The sequence below is a fragment of the Moschus berezovskii genome, chromosome 26, assembly GCF_049115385.1.
Source record: "Moschus berezovskii isolate FMDL1 chromosome 26, NW_MosBer_1.0, whole genome shotgun sequence".
Classification (NCBI taxonomy): Eukaryota; Metazoa; Chordata; class Mammalia; order Artiodactyla; family Moschidae; genus Moschus; species Moschus berezovskii.
In genome coordinates, this window is record NC_142485.1 from 3,140,216 (window position 1) to 3,163,187 (window position 22,972).

The 22,972-nt window shown below is 45.0% G+C and overlaps 1 protein-coding gene across 3 annotated transcripts in view; it reads left to right on the plus strand.

The window, feature by feature from the left end:
• Positions 1-22,972, plus strand: part of LOC129549462 (ubiquitin-conjugating enzyme E2 E2) — a 361,063-nt gene that overhangs the window by 272,345 nt on the left and 65,746 nt on the right. For all 3 annotated transcript variants that reach the window (XM_055416768.2, XM_055416762.2, XM_055416767.2), the window contains one exon: positions 2,874-3,006. In XM_055416768.2, coding sequence (XP_055272743.1) covers positions 2,874-3,006 — 133 coding nt within the window. The remainder of the gene's footprint in view (positions 1-2,873; positions 3,007-22,972) is intronic.

A 22,972-nucleotide genomic window follows, 5' to 3' on the forward strand; every position in this document is an offset into this window, starting at 1 on the left:
TGACTTGTTTGATTCAGCGTTGTGCCCGCGAGGTCATCCCTGCTGTCCCCAACAGCGAGATTGCTGGTTTTATGGCTCAGTAATGTTATACACACACACACACACACACACACACATATACACACATTCCACATCTTCTTCTATATTTAATACATACATTTCATTTTATATAATATACAACAGTATTATATGTGTGCTGTGTACTAAGTCGCTTCAGTCGTGTCCAACTCTTTGTGACCCCATGGACTATACCCTGCCAGGCTCCTCTGTCCATGGAATTCTCCAGGCAAGCATACTGGAGTGGGTTACCATGCCTTCTTCCAGGAGATCTTCCTGACCTAGGGATCGAACCCACGTCTCTTAGGTCTCATGCATTGCAGGCAGGTTCTTTACCAATAGCACCACCTGGGAAGTCCCATATATTATTATTTGTATATACGCACATCTTCTGGGTATGTATCCAAAGAAATGAAAACAGTAATTTGAAAAGGATATGCATCCCAGTGTTCACTGCAGCATTGCCTACAATGGCCAACATACAAAAGCAATGTATACATATGTATATATGTGTCATAGATGAAGTGAAGTGAAATGTTAGTCGCTCAGTCATGTCTGACTCTGTGACCCCATGGACTGTAGCCTACCAGGCTCATCTGTCCATGGAATTGTCCAGGCAGGAATACTGGAATGGAGAGCCATTCCTTTCTCCAGGGCATTTTTCCCAACCCAAGGACCAAACCTGGGTCTTCCGCATTGCAGGCAGGTTCTTTACAGCCTGAGCCACCAGGGAAACCCACGTCATAGATACAATGCAATGCATATATACGTATGTCACAGAAATAATGCATGTATATATATAAAATACGATGCCACATGTTCTTTACCCATCCGTCTAGTGACGGGCACTTAGGTTGCTTTTGTGTCTTGGCCATTGTATGCAACGCTGCAGTAAACATTGGGATGCATATTCTTTTCAAATTACTGTTTTCATTTCTTTGGATACATCCCCAGAAGTGAAATTGTTGGGTTGTACGGCAGTTCTACTTTCAGTTTTCTGAGGAGTCTCCACACTGTTTTCCACAGCGGCAGCACCCATGTACGCTCCCACCAAGAGTGCAGAAGGTTCCCTTTCTCTCTTCACATCCTTGTCACCACTTGTTGGCTGCTGTCCTTCTGATGACTGCCACACTGACAAGTGGGAGATGATACCCCACTGTGGTTCTGATTTGCATTTTGTGATCAGCGATGTCGAGTCGCTTTTCATGTGCTTGTCGGCCCCGGGATCTCTTCTTTGGAGAAATGTTTGTTTAGGTCCCCTGCCCACTTTTTAATAGGTTGTTTGTTTTTTTATGTTGAGATGTATGAGTTCTTCGTGTTCTCTGGATATTATCCCCTTAATGAATTTGTCATTTGCAAATACCTTCTCCCATTCAATAGGCTGCCTTTTCATTCAAAGGTAGTTTCCTTCACTTGCGAAAGCTGTTTTAGTTTGATATAGTCCTATTTGTCCCTTTTTGCTTTTGTTCCCCTAGCCTGAAAGACACATCCCCCAAAATGTTGCTGAGACAGACGTCAAAGAGTGTAGTGCTTTTCTTCTCGGATTTTTATGGGTTTAGGGCTTACATTTAAGTCTTTAACCCATTGTGAGTTTAATGGTACATGTGGTGTGAGAAAGTCCAGTTTGATTCTTGCATGTAGCTGTCCAGTTTTTCCAACACCATTTATTGAAGAGGCTGTCTGTTCCCTATTGTACTGATGTATTCTTCCTCCACTGTCATACATAATGACACATGCTTTTTCGGTCTCCTGCTCAACAATGAAACTGTTGTAGATACTAACTAATTTCACAGTATGAAAGAAGACAAATCTTTGTTGACGATAAAACCTTCTCAAGCACCTTATCAGTATTGCCCACTTTGCTTCAGGGTATGAGGGGATTTCTGGCTGATGTACTATGAGGTTGGTGTGGCAGGAAGAACACTGGAGGGCTTAGTTATAATCTCGCTTTGCCTTCTGTTACTCTGGAAGAATGGGGACAGTTCAGTTGACTCGTGAGGGTCTTCTTATCGTCCGTGAGTTTCTCTGCAGCTGGGGAACACAGGTTTGCTGCTAGTAGCCGCGTGGCTTCCCTCGCTTGGCTGTTATTCCAGCAGCAGCATCTGACAAACTCTTACTTACCGAGTACCAAGAACAAGGCAGAACCTGTTCCTCGGAGAACTTCCAGAGAGGGATGGAAAAGCAAACAGTTTCAAAGCATAGGTATAAAACAAAATGATGCATCCTGTCTTCTACAGACCACCGTAGCGGGATGCTGGAGGCATTAGCTGGGAGTTTTCGGGTGGAGCAAGAAAAGAAGATTCAGATGTGATATTTGAGCCGAGTCTTATGAATGATGACCATTTCCTGGTCTCCATCAACCTCATTGGTGCTGTTAGTTAACAAAAGGATTAGACTTTTTTTTTTTTTCTCTAGCATTCCTTCTAGCTTTGAAAATTTGTCTCTTTGACCCTATACCACCCTTTCAGGGTCTCAGAAATAATTTTATGCTTTATTAAACATTTTGCTCCAGTAAAAATTAATTGAACTCCTGCTTATGGCCTGTGGTCCTTTGAATTTTTTGTTTCATAGGTTTAATTAAGGTTATGAATGGCAAAACGGAACTTCTTGGTTCTGTATTATTTAGTAATACCAACATATTTCGTTTATGGAATACTGATGATATTGACAAGTGAATCCTTATTTGGAATTAACCTGTTAACTTTGGTGTGTTTTCTATGGAATGGCTCAATTTATTGTTATCATAAATAGATATTTTTACAGTTCCAAGCTTTGTATCATCTCTAAGCACGTTTCATTTGTATGTCTTATTTCAGTGCTGGACCCAAAGGAGACAACATTTATGAATGGAGGTCAACTATATTGGGACCCCCAGGATCTGTCTATGAAGGAGGGGTGTTCTTTCTTGACATAACCTTTTCACCTGACTATCCGTTTAAACCCCCCAAGGTCAGTATGACGTATTCATCCATTTTTAGCTATATGTATTATCGCTTATTTATATATATAAATATACATATACATATTCTTCAGTATGCACACCTAGGGATGCATGTCTGTTCTGTTAGCATAGACAGCTCCCCAGGACTGATTGTGTGTAAATGGAAAAATTATTGTTTATTCCCTCACCCTACCTTTGACGCACACTTCGTTGTTCCTTCTCGTCCTTTCTCGTAGCGCCTTTTTTGGTGGTGTATGTTTTAAGGTAACATAAGACAGCCTGTTAACGGATGGAAGTAGGAGACAGGGTGGGCTGGTGCCAGCCCGGGAGCCAGATCTGGGTGCAGCCTGGGTCAAGGGAGCCCATCCAGGAGCCGGCCTGGGCGCCAGCCATGAGCCCCAAGCCGTGGTGCCTCCGCAGCTCCGCTGCCCACGGGAAGTATACACACATCAGAGGAAGGTGTGTGCACACACATTAGACACAGAGACTGAACAGTCGTGTCAGGAAAACTCGGTAAAGGAGAATGTGTATTTGTCCATCAGTAAAAATGATGGGCTGCTGAAAAGTCGTGCGTAAACGACTAAAGAAAGTCTGCGAGTCCAGCGTTGTCAGGACGTGGCTGATGAAATTCACTTAGGATGCGATCATTTCCTTTAAGCATTCTTCACATTGCTTTCTACTGCATGTAAGTCAAACGTGTGATGACTTTCAGTCCGTTCCCTTTCTGAAGATGTTTTGTCTTAGACTGGAGCACAGCTGGTCGACAGTGTGTTGGTTTCGGGTGTGCAGCAAGGTGATTCAGGTATCCACATACTTGTGTCTACTCGTTTGCAAATTCTTGTCCCATATCGGTTATCACGAAATATAGAGCAGAGTTCCGTGTGCTGTAGAGTAGGTCCTTGTTGGTTATCTATTCTAAGCATAGCAGTCATTCTCCACTTTGGAAACGAAAAGACCCAGAGAACGTTGACTCTCTCTGTTGGCCACCAAGACAGAATTCTCGTTTGACCCGGCTTCAATTCTGAACGTTGTGGGTTGGAGTGAACACTTTCAAAAGCAAAGCTCGGCCTAGACCTTCACTGTGACGTCCCAGCCCCCTTTTATTTTTCTTCTCTTCCTTCCTTTCCACTGAGACTTGGCTGTTATTTTGGTATCAAAGCGAGAAGTAATGACTATCGTTTTACCAAATAGGAGAGCCACGCACAGAGAAACTAGGTAACTTGCCCAGTGTATCCTATTGTCAGGACTGAAGCCAGGACGTCACACAGGACAGCTTATCCAGGATGCCAGAGCCGGCAGCCCCGGCCCCCCAGGGCTGCGTTTGGTCAGTTTCCAGTGGTGAGGCCACAGTACAGCTGACCTTTCTTTCCTCCTTTTAATGGGCGGGGACCATGCGGCCTTCTCTTCTCCTCTGCACAGCCCCCGAGTCATCCGCCTACCTGTTGCTCTGCTAGGGCTGTGAGGGCCTGTCCCCGGCAGTCCCTTCAGCAACAGAGATGCTGACGGGCCGGGGAGCCGGGGCTCGGACGAGGCAGTTGCGCTGCTCGGGAGCCTGGCACAGTCTGTTTCATGGAACATACATCTCAGAAAAAGCACGGGCGTTTCCAGCTTCTGCAGGACAGCAGTGTGTCGATTAAACAAAGCAAGGAGGGAAAGCGGGTAGGTCGACAGTTCCATTTCTGAAAAGGCTCCCTGATGGGCTCGGAGGATGGGCCAAAACCAACAGGATGGAATGGAAAGAGCGCAGTGGGGAGCATGTCATTGAAAATCAGAGCGAGGTCCTGATATGGGACAGGAAATGGAGACTTGCTCTGTTTCCATATAAATAATAATGTGTGGGCCGCTGACTGTGGGAACTGCAGGGTCCTGAGACCTTAAGCTGATACTCTTAGGAGCACAGTCTCTGGAACTCTGAGCCCGTCGTGCAATGTCTGCAACGCCTCATTCACTTCTGAGCTTTTCGTTTTTAGGAGGGCACGCAGGAGTATGCTGGGGAGGGAAAGAGTTAGCATTCTGCAGTTTTCACCACTGGCTCAAGCTCTGTAGTGGGCAGCCGCGGGCCAAGTCGTCCCTCCTCCAAACACCCTAGAAAGACTGGGATGTTCCCTTTCACAGAGGAGAGAACTTACATGAAGCTTAGAGAGGTTTTCTAATAATAAGCAACCAGGAATCTACTGAACTTGGCCTCCGGGGACCATGTGCTTTCCACTGAATTATACATGGTTACCCTGGAGATGTTTACTAGGAAAAATAGGTCCTGGGAGGAATGTGATAGCTGCCCTTTGATGTCCATGGCGTGGGTTGGGTTAGACTGGCTTCTGGGTGACTGGATGGGACAAAAATAGAAGGGGCGGGCATCAGTCACAGGGAAGCAGATTTCGATTCCCTGGGGGGAAGACCGGACCCATCGCAGGACAGCCTGCTTCTGAATAGCCCTACATCTGAGAAAGGGCTTCCCTTTCCTGGGAGTGTTCAAAGCAAACAGCTGAACTGGAACCTGTCAAGATTGCCAGAAAAAAATATTAAATCCCTCCAGCGGATAAATCTGCTTAGACAATCCATGAGGACAAAGGAAAATCAAACTGTGGGTATTAAATCATCATTTAAGTGCACATGTACTAGAAACCTGTAGGAAGTTTTAAAAGAAATTGTCACCAGCTAATCTGTCAGTTTTATAAGTCAGATTTTGTGGACAGAACTATGACTTGAAGGGGGAAAGTTGGCGCCTGTCTTGAAAGCTTTTCACTAGACAGACTGACTTACTAATAATTTGGAAGTATCATGCCCGTCCTTTCAAGTCTCTTGTTGCTCTAAATAGTCCATATCTGGGGTTGTCTTGTTTTAGGTGGCCCTAATGGATGGAGGAGCCTGGTAGGTCGCTAAGGGTCGGACACAACTGAGCGACTTCACTTTCACTTTTCACTTTCACAGATTGGAGAAGGAAATGGCAACCCACTCCAGTGTTCTTGCCTGGAGAATCCCAGGGATGGGGGAGCCTGGTGGGCTTCCGTCTATGGGGTCACACAGAGTCGGACACGACTGAAGTGACTTAGCAGCAGCAGCAGTGGTAAAGAACCCGCCTGCCAGTGCAGGAGACATAAGAGACGAGGGTTCGATCCCTGGGTCAAGAAGATCCCCTGGAGGGGGGCTTGGCAACCCACTCCAGTCTTCTTGCTGGAGAATCCCATGGACAGGGGAGCCTGGCGGGCTGTAGTCATCTGGATTGCGGGAAGTCAGACAGGACTGACGAGACTTAGCGCGCGTGCACACACTGGTTTGTATTTCTCTGTTGCCGTCACCCTTTGCTCTTTTTCCAACAGCCTTAGGCACACACTTGGGTTTGTGTAACATTTTCTGATACCCTCAAGAGTGAGCCAGGGTAGCTGCAGCTGTCAGAGAGGATGGTGAGACAGAGCAGAGGCTCGCGAGTAACTCTGATGCCTCTCTGCGAGCATGCCAAGTCACCTGTGTCGTGGACGACCCCATGACCCTGTGGACTGTCGCCCGCCAGGCGCCTCTGTCCAGGGGACTCCCCAGGCAAGAATACCGGAGTGGGTTAACTGGCTCTCTGTTGTCAGATCAGTTCAGTTCAGTTCAGTCGCTCAGTCGTGTCCGACTCTCCGCGACCCCATGAATCACAGCACGCCAGGCCTCCCTGTCCATCACCAACTCCCGGAGTTCACTCAAACTCATGTCCACAGAGTCGGTGATGCCATCCAGCCATCTCATTCTCCGTCGTCCCCTTCTCCTCCCGCCCCCAACCTTTCCCAGCATCAGAGTCTTTTCCAGTGAGTCAACTCGTCGCATGAGGTGCCCAAAGTATTGCAGTTTCAGCTTTAGCATCAGTTCCTCCAATGAACATGCAGGATTGATCTCCTTTAGAATGGACTGGTTGGATCTCCTTGCAGTATAAGGGACTCTCGAGAGTCTTCTGCAAAAGAGCGAAATGGCTGTCTGAGGAGGCCTTACAAATAGCTGTTGTCAGATAGCTACCGTAAAATGAACCTTTATGCCTGTAGCATGACAGATCCCTGAGATGCCTTTTCCCAAACTCTCAGACTGGGCATCCTTACTGGGAACTTTTAAATAGGTCAGTGCTCAGCTTTGTCACTTAAAGGTCACGGGGTGACGTGCATGTACCTTCTTGCCGTAGGAACTTTTGGGGAATAGAGCTTCATCAGTTTGAACATCCCACATTCTAGTACTTAATTTTTCACACTTTCAGATGAGTCGTTCCAATCATTTCTTCCAGAATTCCCCAATATTCTAATAAGGCGAGCAAAACAAATGTTCAATGAAGTACGTAATGTTATTACACTTCATATTCTAGTTTTACTTGGAGAAGGAAATGGCAACCCACTGCAGTATTCTTGCCTGGGAAATCCCATTGACAGAGGAGCCTGGTGGGCTTCAGACAGTCCATGGAGTCGCAAAAGAGTCAGACATGACCTTGCGACTAAACAGCAAACATGACTAGTTTTAAATCAGTCAAGTACTGGTTGTACTTTCAAATGCTGTATCTCAGTACAGTCTTTAGTATGTTGATTTTCTTTAATCAGTATGTTTATGCCTCTCTTCCTGAATCTTCGGCAAGTCTGTTTGCATGACACTAGTCGTATCTACGGAGAAGGCACTGGCAAGCCACTCCAGTCCTCTTGCCTAGAAAATCCCATGGATGGAGCAGCCTGGTAGGCTGCAGTCCATGGGGTCGCTAAGGGTCGGACGCGACTGAGCGACTTCACTTTCACACATTGGAGAAGGAAATGGCAACCCACTCCTGTGTTCTTGCCTGGAGAATCCCAGGGACGGGGGAGCCTGGTGGGCTGCCGTCTATGGGGTCACACAGAGTCGGACACGACTGAAGTGACTTAGCAGCAGCAGCAGCAGCAGCAGTCATATCTAATGCCAAGTCTTTAGTTGAATACTTCACCACCAGTGATAGGATTATTTCTCTGAAAAAAATACCTGCTTAGTGGAACTATATCTACGAATAGTGTATATATAGTCAAAAAAAAAAGTACAATAAATCACTAGTATGTCTCAGTCTTTTAATAACTGTGTTTTTCAGTATAGACATATATTTTAATGTTATAATTCAGATATCTACTTATTTGTAAAGTAGGAACTGTTTTATATCTTATTGGAGATTACATTTTTAATATTCATGTCATAGATAATTTTACTCTGCTCAAAACCAGCACTTTTTAAATAGTGTAATGTGTAAGTGTCTTAATGTGTAGTTGAAAATCTCAGAAGCAAAATAACAGAATATGTTTTATTCATGTGTCATTCTTTTTTGCTGAAAAGCCTTTGAAAAGATTGCAACACACTGTGTCTGGTGGCTCCTGTCTTAGAGAGGCTGATGACACACACCCGGAGGATAAGGAATCTTACCAGCTTTAACAGATCTGTGTTTTATGGTAGAAACACACAGACACAGCCTGTTCATAATTTGGCTTTTTCTGTCTCTCTGTGGACCTGGATGTTTTATTTTTGAAAAAATAAGTGGGCCTTCCATACAGAGTGGCCGACAGGAGGCGCAGACATGCCGGTTTTCTTCTATCGCTAGTGTCTCGGGCACCTATCCTCCAGGGAGAGGTACGTCTGATGCTCGTCTCTTAGGAAAGCACTGTTTTCTTGGGAAGGGCAGCACAGTATCTTTTTCGTGGGTATTTTCCGAAAAGGAATGATAAAATTTGTACCTAGCATGTTTAAAAAAAATAGAAAAACTACAGGCATATATATCTGTGTGAGAAAAAAACTTCAATACTAATAGTATCTAAAAATTTAATATAGTTTGTTCTTCCATTACAAATTGCCTCAAATACATTTTTAAATAAATCTTAACTTAGAGATCATTTCAGAGTGTCTTGTATGTTTTATGGTTTGATTTTGTTTTTGTAAAATTAACTATGGTTTGCTGACTTTTCTCAGCTAATAGGAAAGGTATTCACTGCTTTCATACAATGAAATAGATCATTTAGGTCCATCAGGTTTTCAGCATTTTCATTTTATTATCCTCATTATATTAAAATTTCAACCTTAAATTGTAGGTCAAGGCTAATCGTGAATAACAGTAGCTAACTAGTTGCCCAGGAAGCAACGATGCCCAGCATTTGAAAGCCAGAAAGCAATCTGTAACTAAAGCCCATTATAGTTTTATTTTAACCAGGGTGTTGTTCTTTCTTGTTTTCATTGTCATTGCTGCTCTGCTCAAGGAAGAAAGTTGACAAGCATCTCCCAGCATCTTCAGAGGATGCTGTGGTTCACTGTGTAAAACCACTCTGTGATCTTAGAGAGAACACCCAGTTGTCTTGGAGTGCCATGCAAGCGCTCATTTGTTTTGTTTTTTTTTTACATAATTTTTAGAGATGTTTTATTGCAATATAATATACATGCACAAACAACGCAAATTATAGGTGCAGAAACTGATAAATATTCACGAAGAACAGCATTTGTGCAACTGTAACCCCAATCAAGAAACTGACCACCGCCAGCAAGTCAGAAGTCCCCCACTAGCCACCTCCTACTCACTGCTCCCCCAGCTGCGGCACTAGTTACTACAGATAGTAACTAACTTCTTCATTTAGTTTCTCTAAGCCTTGTTGTTTTTTTTAAAAGAAATATGTCCTTTTATTTATATTTTCAAGTGATTGGCATAAAGATTGTAATACCATCTTCTTGTTTCAATGTGTAGACCTTTTTACCTTTTACAATTTCCGACACTAGAATTGCTCTTTTCCCTCTGTCTTTTGATCAGCATTACTAGGAATTTCAGTGGAGCTTTCAGGAAAGCAAAGCTGTTCATTTCTCCTTTTGTGTGTTTATGTTCATTCCTCTGTGCGCTCTACTTTCCCTTTCATGATCTTTTCCTTTTTGAAAGGATTTAATTTGTATCTCTTTTTCTAAGTTCTTCAAATGGATAGATTGTTGATTTTTTTTTAATTGGAGACTAATTCCTTTACAATATTGTGGTGGTTTTTGCTATACATGGACATGAATCAGCCACGGGTGTCTTTTAAGCTATTTTCAGCAATATACCAATATATATTTAAGACTATATCCCCAGTAAGCATGGTCTTTTCTGTATCCTGCATGTTTTGGTATATCCTATTTTTATTATTCAGTTTACTGACTTTTAAATTTCCACTGTGATTTCTCTTCTTACCTGTGTTTATTCGGAGGATTTTCTAAATGCACCTGTTTTTGACTGACCTGAGTTCCTACGTTCATGCCGAGGCCAGCCATGGGTCAGGACCTTGCACCTGGATTGTACTGCCTGTCTGACACGTGCGGTTAAGCACCCAGCAGTCAGCTCCCACAGCAAGTTTGTCAGTACACACCCTGCTCATTCCTGCCCAGTCCATTCCCCCAGGGCCCACCCAATGAATGGAAACCGACTTTTCTAGTTGCTAAAGCAAAAAAGCTTGCTGTCCTCCTTGACTCTTCCCACACAGCCTAGCCAGATCCAGTCTCACCAGCTCAAAATAAATGTTCAGAAGAAACCCAGACTCCTCCTATCGAGGAACACACTTTCCAGTGGCCCTCCAGCTGCAGCCGCCACCAACTGCTCCCCTGCCTGGATTGCTGGGGAGGCTCCCGTCTGATTTCTCTGCTCTGGCCCCATCCTTCCTGCGGTGCCTGCCTGGGTACCAAACGGTCCTTTTGTAATGAAAGTCAGAAGATGTCCATTCTCCGCCTAAAACCTTCCCATGATTCTCACCTCACCAGATAAAAGCACACCGAGCCTTCCAGAATCACACTGAAGTCACCAGCTGTCTCTCTTGACTCAGATACTCCAAGCGGGCCCCTTCCATGGAGCTGTGACGTTTGCCCTCCCTTCCGCCTGCCTTGTCCGCCCAGAAATCCTCATGGTCCACTCCCTTCCTCCCTGCAGGCGTCTGCTCACGGGTCACCTTTCCAGGGGAGTCTCGAGTGACCACTCCCGGAGCACCTTAGCTCTTGAGCACCCCACCACCAAACTTGACTTTTCTCCATAGCACTTCTCCCCCTGGCATCCTGCATTTCTCTGAGTGGGTTATGCTTCCCTTTCTCTAGTTAGCGTATAAGCTCCATGGACACAGGGACAGCTCTATATTTCTGTCGCTTCCCTGGTGGCTCAGACGATAAAGAATCCACCTGCAATAAGGGAGACCTGGGTTGGATTCCTGGGTCAGGAAGATCCCCTGGAGAAGGGAAAGACTACCCACTCCAGTATTCTGGGGTTTCCCTGGTGGCTTAGCTGGTAAAGAATCCGCCAGGGAGACCTGGGTTTGATCCTTGGGTTGGGAAGATCCCCTGGAGGAGGGCATGGCAACCCCCTCCAGTTTTCTTGCCTGGAGAATCCCATGGACAGAGGAGCCTGGCGGGCTATGGTCCATGGGGCCACAAAGAGTCAGAAATGACTGAGCAGCTAAGCACAGCACACAGCTGTATTCCCAGCATCTCGAACAATGCCTGGTGATTCAATGGGCATACAGTAAAAATGTGTGCCTAATTTAATCCCTGCAGCTTTGCCACAGAGACAGCATTCACCCCGGGGTCCCATTCCCTGCTCTTCAGCGGTCAGAACGCTACGTCCCTTGGAGACCATGTGTGCACAGGTCATGCAGGAGGTGACAGCAGAGCTGGAGTTCAAACCCAGCTCCAGACTGAACTTTCCCCAATTACAGAGAGATATTAGTTGCCTAAATCCTTGCAAGGAGGAACACATGCTCTTCACACTCTGGTAAAAATTCGTTATATTAGATCATCCTCTAAATCGGGTTTTGGGAGGGAGATGAAAGAGGTGCTACAAGGAGGAAAGGGTTCTGGGGAGAGGTTTTGAGCGCCCAGTTTCGGCTTCGCCAAAGGCACCTGAGGCTCTCCGCCAGTGAATTCCTAACCAGCAGACCCTGAAGTAATAATTCTGTGTTGAACACTAAATACTGATCTCTGAATTTTGCTAGCCCTAAGCTAAAGGAGCAGAGAAGGCAATGGCAAGCCACTCCAGTACTCTTGCCTAGAAAATCCCATGGACGGAGGAGCCTGGTAGGCTGCAGTCCGTGGGGTCGCTACTAGTCGGACATGATTGAGCGACTTCACTTTCACTTTTCACTTTCACACATTGGAGAAGGAAATGGCAACCCACTCCAGTGTTCTTGCCTGGAGAATCCCAGGGACGGGGGAACCTGGTGGGCTTCCGTCTATGGGGTCACACAGAGTTGGACACGACTGAAGTGACTTAGCAGCAGCAGCAAGCTAAAGGAGAAGTCGTCTGCTGGATGTAGAAGAAACATACCTCAACATAATAAAGGCCGTATACCACAGGCCCACAGGTAATATTATACTCAATGGAGAGAAACTGAGAGTCTCCTTTATAATCGTGTACAAGGCAGTAAAGTGGCAGGATACAAAATCAACACATAGAAATCAATTGTATTCCTTTACACTAATGATGAAGCATCTGAAAAAGAAATAAAGCCATCCCATTCACAATACCATCAAAAACAATTAAATAACTGGAATGAATTTATCCAAGGAATGAAAGATCAGTACAATGAAAACCACAAAATCTGCTGAAACAAACTGTAGAAGACAAACAATTGGAAAGACATCTCGTGTTTGTGGATCAGAAGAATTAATATTGATAAAATGACCATACTACCCAAAGACTACAGATTCAGTGCAGTCCGCATTGAAATGTCAAAGACATTCTTAACACAAATAGGAAAAACAATCCTAAAATTTGGGCAGAACCATGAAAGATCCTTAATAGTCAAGAAAGAACAAAACTGGAGGCCTCGTGCTCCTGGACTTCCAACTATACTAAAAAGTCATAGCAATAAAAATACGTACTAGTACAAAATAGGCACATCTACTAGCAGAACGGACTAGAGATCGCAGAACTGTATGGTCAACTGACATTTCAACAAGGGACCCAAGAAGACCCAATTGGGAAAGGAAAACCTCTTCAGCTAATGGTGCTGGGAAAACTAGAAACTCACACGGAACAAGGAAATTAGACCCCTATCTCACACCACTCAGAAAAATCAACTCAAAATGGATCAAAGACTTAAACATAAGACCTGATACCCTAAAACTTGAGAGTCCCTTGGACTGCAAGGAGATCCAACCAGTCCATCCTAAAGGAAATCAACCCTGAATATTCATTGGAAAGGCTGAAGCTGAAGCTCCAATGCTTCGGCCACCTGATGCAAAGAACTGACTCATTGGAAAACACCCTGATGCTGAGAAAGATTGAAGGCAGGAGGAGAAGGGGATGACAGAGGATGAGATGGTTGGATGGCATCACCGACTCAGTGGACATGAATTCAAGCAAACTTTGGGAGGTAGTGAAGGACAAGGAAGCCTGGCCTGCTGCCGTCCATGGGATCGCGGAGTCAGGCATGACTCAGCAACTGAACTATAACAACCCTCGAACTTGTAGGAAGCAACAGGGAAGAAGCTCTTCCTTGCTGGTTTTGGCAATAATTTGGGAGGCACGACACCAAAACCACAAACAACAACGAAAATAAAAAATGGCACCACATCAAATTTGCAAGACAGCCTACCAAATGAAAGACAGTCTCTGCAAAGCATATGTTGGCAAGAGGTTAATATCTAAAATGTATAAAGTGAAAGTGAAAATGTTAGTTGCTCGGTTGTGTCTGACTCGTTGTGAGCCTACGGACTGTAGCCCACCAGGCTCCTCTGTCTGTGGAATTCTCCAGGCAAGAGTCCTGGAGTGGATAGCCGTTCTCCAGGGGATCTTCCCAACCTGAGGATTGGACCCAGGTCTCCTGTGTTGCAGGCAGATTCTTTATTGATGTTCAGTCAGTTCAGTAACAACAACAACAAAAAAAAATGATAGAAAAATGGCAGAAGAACTCAACAGACATTTCTCCAAAGAAGACATACCGTGGCCCGCAGGCACATGGAAAGATGCTCAACCTCTTCCAGCATCAGGGACATGGACATCGAAACCACAGGGAGCTGTCACCTCACGCCGTCAGAATGGCTGTCACGAAAAAGACACGACGACGAGTGCCGGTGAGGGTGTGGTGGAAAGAGACCGACCCTGTTGGTCGAAATGAAGGCGAGTCCGACTACTGTGGAGGCGCCTCAGAAAACTAAAAACGGGCCCGACTACTATGGAGGCGCCTCAGAAAACTAAAAACGGGCCCGACTACTGTGAAGGCGCCTCAGAAACTAAAAACGGGCCCGACTACTGTGGAGGCGCCTCAGAAAACTAAAAACGGGCCCGACTACTGTGAAGGCGCCTCAGAAACTAAAAACGGGCCCGACTACTGTGGAGGCGCCTCAGAAAACTAAAAACGGGTTTACTTGCCATAGGCTCTCACAATTCCACTTCTGAGTATATACCGAAAGGAAGTGAAAACAGCAATTCAGCAAGGTGTATGCAGCCTCATCTTTATCGAAGCACTGTTCACAGTTACCAGGATACAGATACAACCCAGGTGCCCATGAGCAGATGAGTGGATAACAAAGATATGATACATATACACAACGGAATATTTTTCAGCCGTGAGAAAACAAATATCCTCCCATGTGTGATAACATGGATGGGCCTTGCGTACATTATCCAAAGTGAGATGAGTCAGGCAAAGACAAGTGCTGTATGATGGTAGTACTGCTGCGTGGAACCTAAAAAACTAAATGTGTAAAAAACAGAAAGGTGTGATTACCAGAGGATGGAGGGGAGGGTAAGGGTGACGGTGTTTAAAGGTGCAAACTTGTAATGAGCACTAAATAAGCCATAGAAATCTAATGCATCTATATGATGAATGTGAACAGCAGTATTGTACTATACTTACATAGCTGATAATTACTTCATCAGCAGTCGTGTTGCTAAGTCACTTCAGTCGTGTCCGACTCTGTGTGACCCCATAGACGGCAGCCCACCAGGCTCCCCTGTCCCTGGGATTCTCCAGGCAAGAACACTGGAGTGGGTTGCCATTTCCTTCTCCAATGCGTGAAAGTGAAGTCGCTCAGTCGTGTCCGACCCTCAGCGACCCCACGGACTACAGCCCACCAGCCTCCTCCGTCCATGGGATTTTCTAGGCAAGAGTACTGGAGTGGCTTGCCATTGCCTTCTCTGCAGTCATGTTACAGAACACTAATCAAAGTAGCACTTGGCACACTCTAAACTCACGCAGTATTGCACACCAAATTTATTCAGATAGGTGAAGAGATGGGAGGACGGATTAATGGATAGGTCCACGGATAGATAGACACACATGTACAGATACATAGGTATGTAGGGTAGGTAGGTAGGTAGATAAATTGACTACCTTTCTACATGGAGACCCTGACCCTGGCCTGGCTAGTCTTGAGACTGCTCTTTTCCAGTGAGTCACTTCTTCACATCAGGTGACCAAAGTACTGGAGCTTCAGCATCGATCCTTCCAATGGATATTCAGGACTGATTTCCTTTAGGATGGACTAAGTATCTCTTTGCAGTCCAAGGGACTAGTTTTCATTAGATAAAAGGAAAATGTAAAGAATCCCTTATAATAACATGAAACATTCCTTCAGTAAAACTAAATAGTTCCTGAATGCTCACCAGGAAGGCCAGCAGAGCTATGCTAATAGCCTTGCAGTGCCATACGAAGTCACTCAGTTGTGTCCGATTGCGACCCCCTAAACTGTAGCCTGCCAGGCTCCTCTGTCCGTGGGATTCTCCAGGCAAGAAGACTGGAGTGGGTTGCCATGCCCTCCTCCAGGGGATCTTCCTGACCCAGGGATCGAACCCAGGATGTCTCCTACATTGTCAGGCAGATAATTTACAACAAGTGGCAGTTCTCAGTATTCTTTTCGGGGGTGAGGAGGTAAGGGGACAAGCATATTCCATCTTTCTGAGGTGCCTCAACCCAAAGATCACTAAAGTACCACCTCTTGGAGCAGGAGGTTGGGGTTAGTAGATGTGATCTGTTCTGTATAGAACTGACCAGCCGCATGCCTTACTGTAGAGCACGGGGAACTGTATTCAGTTCACTGTGATAACCCATAATGGAAAAGATTATAAGAACATACATGTATGCTTCTGTAACTGAATCACTTTACTATACAGCAGTAATTAACACATTAGAAATCAACTGTACCTCAATTTAAAAATTAAAAAAAAAAAGAATGGTTGCCCTTGGAGTCTTTCCCCAGCTGTCGCAGGAGGACTCCGGGGCAGCCGAGGCGGCCGTGGTTTTCCAGCCGCTTCGGGCAGCTAAGGCTGGGTGTCCGCCCCTCTCCTGGGCGCCCGCTCCAGGCGGCGGTGCGGGCTACCCACCGCCCCCCACGGCCCCTCTTCTCTGCTGGGTGGCCTGTATCTTGATTCAATCTCCCTCGCTGTTCGTCATAGGACACCCGTTTTGTGAGCTGGAAATAAGCCCGCCTCACCGACTGTAGCGCATCGGTTCCTCGAGGGGCCAGTTTGCAGGCCCGGGGTGAGGCCGCCCTGTCCCCAGCGCCCCGTCCCTCCTGGCGCGCCTGCGGCCAGAGCCGCGGAGAGGCCAGCTCCTGCCCTGCGGACACCGGCCTCCGCGCCTGCCAGCGGCCTCTCCACCTCCCGAGTCAGCTCAGCTCCCCGGGACAGCGCAGCCGCTGCCCACCGATGCTTGACGAGTGCCCACTGCCGTATTCTGAATGGGGAAGCTCCAGTGCTGCAAAAATTAGATAAATCTAAATGCCAGTTGTCAAGTCGTACTAAAGTATTGTTTGTTTCCCTTTTGTTGGCAGACTTGGTTTTTCTCGCCTTCAGTAATCTCACAGCGGTGGCAGGTCATTTTACAGAATAAGAACAACCATCATAATAACGAATATCACATTTCTTGGCTTTGCTAAAAGCACTTTACCTGAATTCCCACTCTATCAGAACTTGACCTGAAAAAGCTATTGAATCCCAGTGTCATTAACTTTTCTGTCTAAAGTCAAACTGTTGAGATCTAGAATTCGTAGATAAACTTCTTTATCCTCTTCCTGGTTTTTTCTTGTGTGTGTGTATTTGTATTGCTTGGTTTTCCATCCTCCTTATAAATTCTTCACTTACAATTGGAACTGCTTCAACTAGAAGCACTTGAGTTCCTCTGAACCTGAAACTCAGCTTATTTTTAAATTGAGAGTAATAGTAACACCATCCTCACAGGGTGATTATGAAGATCAAATTATGTAATCAGGGCACATTGGTTACAGTGGAGCCTGGCCCATTGTTGGCATCTTGTAATTTATGATTCTAGGTGATTCTAGATAGCATTTTCTATGACATACACGCCATGCTTTTAATTTTATGGTACAAACATAGGGAACCATTACCCCCACCCCCACCCCAGAACACTCGCAGACTTTGGAAACTTCTGTGGTATTTATGAACACTCTGCTGCTTTCAGAGGAAAGTGTCTGTCATGTAGCACTCGCTGAACACTCAGGCATTCAGCCAACTCTATAATTGCTGTTAATTCACTGTATCATTAACAGAATTAGTCATTGTTTCAGTTTAGACTGTGTTCAAATACAGTTTACTTCTAGACTGTGTGCTATATGAAAAATCAAATTGTCACTTCCAGCTAGCGATGATGAATACTTTGTTTTCGGTTGCATGTATGTTGAATTATTAATCTCTTAAGATAAATAACTGGCATTTCCTGTGTCTGCAAACATAAAATGTATTACTTTTTTTCCAAGGGATAAAAGAAGTCTGTATATCACTTTCATTTTACACTTAGCAAATGTGTAAATAGGCTACATCTTACAGAGTTGCCTCTGGTAAAGTGAGACCTATAAAAAATGTAAACCAAACACAAAGGGTGGCATGCTCCTTACATTTGTGTTTATGTCACTGTCTTTAATTGAGCAGCAACTGTCATGTGGTCGGTCAACTATTACACACTCTACGTGGACTCCATTAAGTATCTCAGCTGTTATGTTTGCAGTTAATTGTCATTATGTATGAGACACTCCTGCAGTTATAAAGCAGAAATGAATCATCTTGTCTTAGAAGTGTGGGATCGTTGGACATTTGTTAAATGATGTCTTCTCTGTGCAGTACCAATTAATAAATAACTGTTGTTGGATCAACATTGCCCCACATAACGGTTTTAAGCTCAGTCCCCAGGAAGGGCTGGTCCACTCTCTGATTTGGGAGGTGGGGGGTGATGCCCCTCGTGGGACGCTTTCAGTGGACCCCCGGTATCGTGTGTGTGCTCGATGCATGAGAAGGTGGGAATGTGTAAGTGGTGTTTGGGGCACAAGTTCCTGTTCAGATACTGGAGCATCTTCACTTCCCTCTCAACTGTTTGAGATTCAGTAGTTTTTGAATCCATATATGACTATATGACTGGAAAATTTGTCCAAGCCATGAAAACCCATTTGTAGGAAACTCAAGTGGCCAGCTTTTTTAAAACTTTCCTGTTTGAAAGGACTGTATTTCTTTTTTTCAATGCCCTTTTTAAATGAATTTTATTTAATTAATTTAAGTCATTTATTTTAATTAGAGGCTAATTGCCTTACAATATTGTGGTGGTTTTTGCCATATATTGACATGAATCCGCCATGGGCATACATGTGTCCCCCCTCCTGAACCCTCCTCCCACCTCCCACCTCCCTCCCCTCCCCATCCCACTGGTTTGTCCCAGAGCACCAGCTTTGAGTGCCGTGCTTCATGCATCAAACTTGCACTGGTCATCGAATTTACACGTTTCAATGCTGTTTTCTCATATCGTCCCACCCTCGCCGTCTCCCACAGAGTCCAAAAGTCTGTTCTTTACACCTGTGTCTCTTTTGCTGTCTTGCACACAGGGTCATCATTCCAGTCTTTCTAGATGCCATATATATGTATTAATATACTGTTTTGGTATTTCTCTTTCTGACTTAATTCATTCTGTATAATAGGCTTTTGTTTCATTCACCTCATTAGAACTGACTCAAATGTGTTCTTTTTATAGCTGAGTAATATTCCATTGTGTATATGTACCACAATTTCCTTATCCATTCATCTGCCAATGGACATCTAAAGCTATGCAAAGCAAGCCTTCAGACAGTTAAGTTGTACTTCTAGGAGTGTCCTGCTGCTAGTGTATTGTTGAATTTCTGTATTTTCCTTTTTAAAAAAACTGATTTGAGCTCTAAAACCTCTGTTTGAACATAAGTTGACCAAGAGGTAACTTTCCTGCCTTATATGTTGGTATATGTAATACTGGATGAATGCAAAACTAGAAAGTCAAGAGTAACAGGCAAGTTTGGCCTTGGAGTACAAAATGAAGCAGGGAAAAGGCTCACAGAGTTTTGCCAAGAGAATGACTGGTCATAGCAAACACCCAACAACACAAGAGATGACTCTACACATGGACACGCCAGATAGTCAGTACCCAAATCAGACTGATTATATTCTTTGCAGCCAAAGATGGAGAAACTCTATACAGTCAGCAAAAACAAAATCTGATGACTGTGGCTCAGGTAATCGGCTCTTTATTGCAAAATTCATACTTAAATGGAAAAAAGTAGGGAAAAACACTAGGCCATTCAGGTATGACCTACTACAAATCCCTTATGATTATACAGTGGAAGTGATGAATAGACTCAAGGGATTTGATCTGGTAAATAGGGTACCTGAGAACTACGGATGGAGGTTTGTAACACTGGACAGGAGGCAGAGACCAAAACCAGCCCAAGGAAAAAGAAGTGCAAGCAGGTGAAGTGGTTGTCTGGGGAGACTGCCCACATAGCTGAGAAAAGGAGAGGCGAAGGCAAGGGGGAATGGGAACGTTACACGAACTGAATGCAGAGTTCCAGAGAACAGCAGGGAGCGGGAAGAAGGCCTTCAGTACCGATGCAAAGAAATAGAGAAAACAGAGTGGGGAAGACTAGCGATCTCTTCAAGCAACTGGAGACATCGGGGGAGCATTTCATGAAGGATGGGCACGGTGAAGGACAGGAACGGCAAGGACCTAACTGGAGCAGAGCCGAGTAAGAAGAGGTGGCAAAAATACACAGGACTGAACAAAAAGTTCTCAGTGACCTGGATAGCCACGACGGTGTGGTCACTCACTTAGGGCCAGACGTCCTGGAGTATGAAGTCAAGTGGTCCTTAAGGGCATCACTGTGTACAAAATTGGTGGAGGTGACGGAATTCCAGCTGAGCTATTTAAAATTCTAAAAGGTGGTGCTGTTAAAGTGCTGCACTCAGTATGTGAGCAAATTTCGAAAACTCAGCAGTGGCCACAGGACTGGAAAAGGTCAGTTTTTTCACTCCAATCCCAAAGAAGGGCAATGCCAAAGAACGTGCAAACTGCTGTGCAGTTGTACTCATTTCACATGCTAGTAAGGCTATGCTCAAAATCCTTCAAACTGGGCTTCAGCAAGTATGTGAACTGAGAACTTCCAGATGTATAAGCTGGGTTTAGAAAAGGCAGAGAAACCAGAGATCAAATTGCCAACATTTGTTGGATCATAGAGAATGCAAGGAAATACCAGAAAAACATCTACTTCTGCTTCATTGACTACACGAACACCTTTGATTGTGCGGATCACAACAAACTGTGGAAAACTCTTAAAGAGATGGGAATACCAGACCACTTTACCTGCCTCCCGATAAATCTGTATGCAGGTCAAGAAGCAACCGTTAGAAGCAGCATGGAACAATGGACTGGTTCCACATTGGAAAAGGAGTATTCAAAGCTATGTATTGTCACCCTGCTTGTTTAACTTCTTTGGAGAATACATCATACAAAATGCTGGGCTGGATGAATCACAAGCTGAAATCAAGATTGCTGAGAGAAATATCAACAGCCTCGGATATTTAGACAAAACCACTCTAATGGCAGAAAGTGAAGAGAATCTAAGAGCCTCTTGATGAAAGTGAAAGAGGAGAGTGAAAAAGCTGGCTTAAAGCTCAACATTCAGAAAACTAAGATCATGGCATCCGGCCCCATCCCTTCGTGGCAAATAGATGGGGCAACAGTGGAGGCGGTGACAGATTTTGTTTTCTTAGGCTCCGAAATCATTGTGGATGGTGACTGCAGCCATAAAATGAAAAGACGCTTACTCCTTGGAAGAAAAGCTGTAACAAACCTAGACAGGTATTAAAAAGCAAAGACATCACTTTGCCAACAAAGGTTCTTACAGTCAAAGCTATGTTTATTCCAACAGTCATGAACGGATGTGAGTGCTGGACCATAAAGAAGGCTGAGCACTGAAGGATTGATGCTTTTGAATCGTGGGAGCTGGAGGAGACTTTTGAGAGTCCTTGGGACTGCACGGAAATCAAACCAGTTGATTCTAATGGAAATCAACCCTGATTATTCATTGGAAGGACTCTTGCCAAAGCTGAAGCTCCAGTACTTTGACCACTCGATGTGAAGAGCTGACTCACCGGAAAAGACCCTGATGCTGGGCAAGGTTGAGGGCAGGAGGAGAAGGGAACGACAGAGGATGAGATGGTTGGATGGCATCACCAACTCAATGGACATGAGTCTGAGCAAACTCTGGGAGATACTGGAGGAGAAAAGAGCCTGGAGTGTCATAGCCCATGAGGTCCAAGACTCGGACATGACTTAGTGACTAAACAACGGTAACAACAATATTGGGTTGACCGAAAACTTTGTTCAGGTTCAGGAAATGCCAGTTTAACTTCGTGGGTAACCCGACACAGTCTTCTCTCAAACTAGTGTTGTCTTCGTAAGCCCTTGAAGAAGCAAACGCAAACCACTCCATCAGCCCAGGCACATGAGATTTCTGCGGAAAAATCCTGTACCCTGAGAAAGAGCTCACACTCAGCGACTCTGTCTACACTGAGACACAATCCTGCCACAAAGGAGGATCCGCTGGAAACCATTACGGAAGCTTGAGACAGCAGAACGGGTCAAAAGAGACACGGTCACTGTTTCGGGAATACAGGTGGGAAAGGAAGCACAGTGAGAGAGAAAGCCACTAGCAGAAAAGAACACGCACGTGCGAAGAACCAAACTGAGCCTGAGGCAGCGTGTGTTCCGGAAATGTCCTGTGCACACTCATATTTACCAGAAGGAGTCTAACGACTGGTCCCTAGTCCCGTCTTCGCGGGCATCCTGTCTTGCCGGAGGCGGGAGTGATCGATCGCTGTGTGGTTGGAATGGGCCCTGGGAACTGAGCAGGGAGCCCCAACTTGCTGAGCAGGACAGGGGAAGGGGTCTAGTCGTGTATGTTTCCACGTCTACACTTACAAGGAACTGAGAAGGACTTTCTTAAACTTCAGTGTCCATGCTATGAAGTTTCTTTTTTTTTTTTTTTTTAATCATTTAAATTGTACTTGAAGCTCTCAGAAAGTTGCTCGGGTCCACAAGCAAATGGAACATGCTCTGGGGTCATCGTCACGCACCACGGTTTCCAGTTAACGTTTCATTTGCATCCTCTTACTGCCACTTAGTCAAGGTGGGATCTGTTTCCGGGTTCTTGCTTAAACTGTGGGAGGGGTTCTCTTTTGTGTCGCTGATGTTTGTTACTTCAGTCTTAAGGACGCGCGCTCCCCCTCACTTACAGTGGGTTTTTGCGGGTTTGGTTTTGCCGCCGACACTCTGGTCTTAGGGTATGGTCATTGTCGGGACAGCACTCTTGAGTCGGTTTTTGAGGGGAGAGCACTAGAGATGTCAAGGAGGGTGGTACAACCGACATTTGTTAATGTAACAGGCTGTTCAGATGAACACTTTCACCGTGAGCCTCTGGCCAACACCCACCTGAATGATGCTGACCCTGCTATGTTTGGACCTTCTTCATATGGTTCACTGATTTATGGCACAGAGGCTCCAAATATTTCCTCTCTGGGTCTCCATGGAAAAGTCTTTTTAGGAGGAATGTGCTTCTCACTGATCTCAGACTTCCTCAGTAAAATCACAGTGCCATTTATCTCCTGATCAAAAAAATGTTTGAAAAATGGAAGCTAAAAATAGAGGTTATTCCTGAAATCTTATTTGAATTGATCCTTTTTACTGTCATAATCAGCTTTCCAGCTCT